Source organism: Cannabis sativa, chromosome 9 (genome assembly GCF_029168945.1).
Source record: "Cannabis sativa cultivar Pink pepper isolate KNU-18-1 chromosome 9, ASM2916894v1, whole genome shotgun sequence".
Taxonomy (NCBI): domain Eukaryota; kingdom Viridiplantae; phylum Streptophyta; class Magnoliopsida; order Rosales; family Cannabaceae; genus Cannabis; species Cannabis sativa.
The window spans coordinates 7368550-7372956 of NC_083609.1; the positions used below are offsets into that span (position 1 = coordinate 7368550).

Consider the following 4407-nt stretch of genomic DNA (forward strand, 5'->3'; position numbering starts at 1 on the left):
TTTGTGAGAGCCTAGTTGTTCATCTAGGTTCTAGTTGTTCTATTTCTGTTCTTACTCTATCCTAGAGGTTGTGAAGAACTACTTGACTGAACAAGAGATTGGTCTTCGGGAGAAGACTTGATAAAGCCTTAGTTCGGGAGGAAGTAAGCACTTGGTCTTCGGGAGAAGACTTGTTGAAGCCTTACTTCGGGAGGAAGTAAGCACTCACACTTCAAAGACGAAGGGAGTTCGGGCTTGAAGGTGTTTCAAGAAGTCAGATTCATAAAGTGGATTACAAAGGATTGCGGCAATACTTTAGAGGGAGTCTAAACTTGTTTAAGTCAATTGTCTTTGTAATTTTGATACTTTATTAATTGATTTCATTCTCTGGGCGTGGCCCCGTGGACTAGGAGTGTTTGGGAGAACACTGATACCACATATAAATCTCTTGTGTCAAGTTATTTATTTTTCTGCAAATATTCTATATTCTGCCTGTTCAGTTTTGTTGTAGCAGAATTACTTTCTGCTGCTGCAAACGCTTACAGTTTTTATATTTTCGTATTTACAACTGACATTTGCAAAAACACGGTTTTTCATTTGGGTTTCATTTTAATCTAACATACTTTACTTTTAGTTTCATTGATTAATTTTTAGTGCTGATATTTTGTTTCTTTGTTGAATCTTTTAGTTTTGCTAACTTTGAAATCTGTTAAGAGATAAGAGATTTACATGCAAGAAAAATAACTATAAATGTTAATTGTTGATTGAGTTATTATAATTAATTAGTGAAAGATAGTAACCAATTGCAAGTATAAATAATATATATATAAATCAAATTAATGATATCTTATTATAATTAAAACAGATCGAAAATGACTGATTCGATCGAGTACATACATGATATAAAACATTCAACAACTTTCAGATTAACAAAGATTACGTACTAAATTAGTCATTGAAGAAAATCGTTTAATTAGTGTACGTGATTATTATACGTACGTACATAGATTATCTTACTTATTACTAAAACATTAAATAAATATAAACATATATTAATTAATTAGTTAATAACTCGGCAATTCTTCCTAATCTCTCCATCATTACCAGTAAGAACATTAATGGCGCCCATTTTAATCATGGATTTAGCAAAGGCTTCCTTGAACTTTTTGAAGCTGCCGAACTTTTTGACGAGGGCGGCAGAGGCTGGATCGTTGAGAAGTGCAGCGTCAGATGTCAACACACCATGGTTATTGGTAAGACCAGTGAAGTAATTACTGTCGAAGGTCAGAGCGCTGCCGCTGTCCAAATCCACTGTGGTCGCCCCTACGGCAACAGGCGGTGGGCATCTCTTCTTTAGGTCCTCGGCGAAGTTCGAGTCCAGTGCCGGGTCTGTGTCTCCTTTACCGGTGAAGTTGTACAGCCTCCGGAACACTAATGGGCAATGTGTCACTCCAATTGTGTGAGCACCTACGTACACAAAACATATATATAAAAATTATATATAAAATATGTACCAAAATATTATGTATAGCTCTTTTTGTTTATCAAAAAGGAGATGATACTACTTTTATAAATAATTTGAACCAAAATAATGGCAAGTAGCGAGCATCACAAGAGTTGCACTACAAAAAAAAAATGTTAATTTTAGTCACAACATAAATTTTTAATTATTTTTTATGATTAAAGGTGACTTTTAGTTACAATAAAAAATTACTTATAACTAAAACATAATATTTAAATATGAGTTTCACTAATTTATTTTTAATCACAATAAGTATTGTAACTAAAAACACAATTAATGATAATAAATTATTATTTTTGTGACTAATACATTTAAACACGGATTTTTTAATTACAACATATAAATTATTATTTATGATTATTAACAATTTTTTCACTCTTAGTCACAAATTTTATTGCGACTAATTAAAAGTAAAATTTTTTATAATGTTATATATATACTGGGTCCCATTTAATTAGTAAAACTGAAATTATTAATTAATTATAAAATGTCAACGATGGAGTGTTGAACACCTTAAAACTACAAATAAAAATGTTTTGTTTTTTGAAGGATATTTATTAACATTAAAGTGCATGCATATTGTGTCTGTAAATGATCTAAAAATTGCTCAATATTTTGGTGCATATATATAATATTTACCAGATAAAGCAACAAGATCAGTTCGATCAAGACCAAATCTGTCAAAGAGATTAAGGAGAGTAGTGATGTTTGATCCTCCGGAAGGCAAGTCCCTTGAAGCCTCTGAGGCCACGCTCACTCTTCCATCTCTCCTTCCTGTGAACACCTTCCATAGCGACTTTTCGTTCTGCAATTAATTACAACGTAAAAATATGGCTTAATATATATGTTTATGCTTGTATAATTAAATTATTAAAAAGAATATTAATTTGCGTACTGTTAAGGCAGTGACAGCATCTCGAGCTGATAAGGCAAGAATATCAGCACAAGAAACATCAGTTTTAGGGCATTGTGTCTTAAGAGTTTCTTTAATTTCATCAATCACTTCGTATCCAGCTACAGACCGATTTGGAGGTGCATTCTTCTCTGTTGTGTTATTACCATTTACTGGATCGATCAATATCGATGCATCACAACCCTGCACACATATATAGGGTTAAAAAATGGTAACGTACCCTGAGATCCATCTAATGTACTCGAGACCCATCTAATGTATCACAGAATACATTCCGTAAAAATACGTCACGGAACAAAATACTTTATTATATTTATTAATTAATGCAACACAAGAAAAATAATATATACGTACCCTGACGAAACAATCGTGATAATGTAGCCTTAGGAGCTTAGGACCCAAGGTTGGATCAGCTTGAACCTTTTTGGATGTAATATCACGTACAATTTTCTCAAGTGATTTGCAACTTTTACCATAAAAGTTATCCTGAAGCCCTCCTCCTTTTTTGTTATTATTTTGACCAACCACGCTACTAATAAGAGCCACTGCGAGTAAAGAAACAAGCAGAAGAATAGTAGTAATATTACCTCTCATTTTCATCTTAATTCTTATTAGTACTTAATTATAAGTATGAACTCTAATTATTAATAATAATAATGATATGATCAAACAACACTTTAGAGAGAGAGATAAATGTTTGATTGGTTTTGATGAAGTTAAAGCTAGCATGGACGGCTTTATATATAGCAATGGATTATGGAGATAAGAATATTTTTTTAATTTCATATTTATAAATTATTTATATTTAAGAAAAGCCAGCAAATTAACAATGATTTCTTAATAGGGCAAGTTGGATAATATGATCGATCCATGAATTCATGGGCCAAAATTTCCTGGTATGTCAATAAGTCTTGAGATAATTGAAGATTTTCATTGTTTACTAATATAATATTTAGTCAAACAAATTAATCAAATTACTCAAGTCAACGACTTTTAAAAATATATGTATGTATACATATTTGATATAAATTTATGAGCATTGGACACCAGTAGTTCTTATAATCTTTTAAGGTGGCGTTCGAGTTATAGTTAAATTTTTTAAAATTATTATATTAAATTATATAAAAACTGATATTTATTTTTTTTAGTTACAACAAAATTTTTACGTATCTAAAACACTATAAAAAATTGCTACTTTTAATGACAATTTTTTAGTCACAGTATAATTTTTTTGTGACTAAATATAACTTTTAATTACAGCAAAATATATTGCTAAAACATAATATTTAGTTACAAGTTGTCATTAATTTAGTTTTAGTCACAACAAGTATTGTGACTAAAAATATATTTAGTCATAACATATTGTAATTTTTGTGACTAATACTTTTAGTCATAGATCTTTAAGTCATAAGAATCATGATCTATAATTAGTCACAAATTTTATTGTGACTAAAAGTAAGATTTTTTATAGTGAAAGTAAAAAAATTAAGACTAATTATAAATTATTATTCTTATATTTTGACTAAAAAATTTTTATAACTAAAGTTATTAATCAAGAAAATTATAATTTATTATGATTAAATATGATTTTAATTTTTAATATTTATTGTGATTAAATTTAAATTAACGACAGGAATTAAAAATTATATTTAATTACCACTAAATTAATTTTTTTTAATGATAATATGACCATGATGTAGGCAGCACCTTCTAGCATTTCTCTAAATTTATATATGGCCCTCAGACAATGTAATCGATCGAGTTTGTCTCCATTCATTAATTGGGCCTTGGATTTTGAGTAATTTGACCAAAGAAAGAGGAGAACAACAAGGGGAATTGTGGGAGAGGCAACCCTAAATTATAAAATAAGATATTTTATATTCTTAATAATGTCAAGCTAATATTTTATATACAATATTTATGATAAGGACAGAACTTTGACAATTACTTCCAATATTCCAAAATGTATATATTAAATGTGGCACACTTGCAA

General features: G+C 29.5%; 1 protein-coding gene across 1 annotated transcript; it reads right to left on the reverse strand.

Annotated features, from left to right (window-relative positions):
* Window positions 1-784: 784 nt before the first annotated feature.
* On the reverse strand, window positions 785-3123 carry LOC115721742 (peroxidase 24). Its single transcript, XM_030650813.2, has 4 exons — window positions 2769-3123; window positions 2397-2597; window positions 2141-2306; window positions 785-1446 (listed from the first exon to the last, which is right to left on the reverse strand). The coding sequence occupies exons 1-4, from the start codon at window positions 3012-3014 to the stop codon at window positions 1040-1042; spliced, it is 1020 nt and encodes a 339-aa protein (XP_030506673.2). The 5' UTR covers window positions 3015-3123; the 3' UTR covers window positions 785-1039.
* Window positions 3124-4407: the final 1284 nt, after the last annotated feature.

What these genes read in the sequence shown, in the direction of transcription:
- LOC115721742 (XM_030650813.2), bottom strand. Translation starts at nt 3,014, where the DNA reads ATGAAAATGAGAGGTAATATTACTACTATTCTTCTGCTTGTTTCTTTA. An exon ending in ATCACGATTGTTTCGTCAGG is followed by an intron (nt 2,598 to 2,768) that starts GTACGTATATAT and finishes ATATGTGTGCAG; the next exon opens with GGTTGTGATGCATCGATATT. An exon ending in TGATCTTGTTGCTTTATCTG is followed by an intron (nt 1,447 to 2,140) that starts GTAAATATTATA and finishes TTGTGTACGTAG; the next exon opens with GTGCTCACACAATTGGAGTG.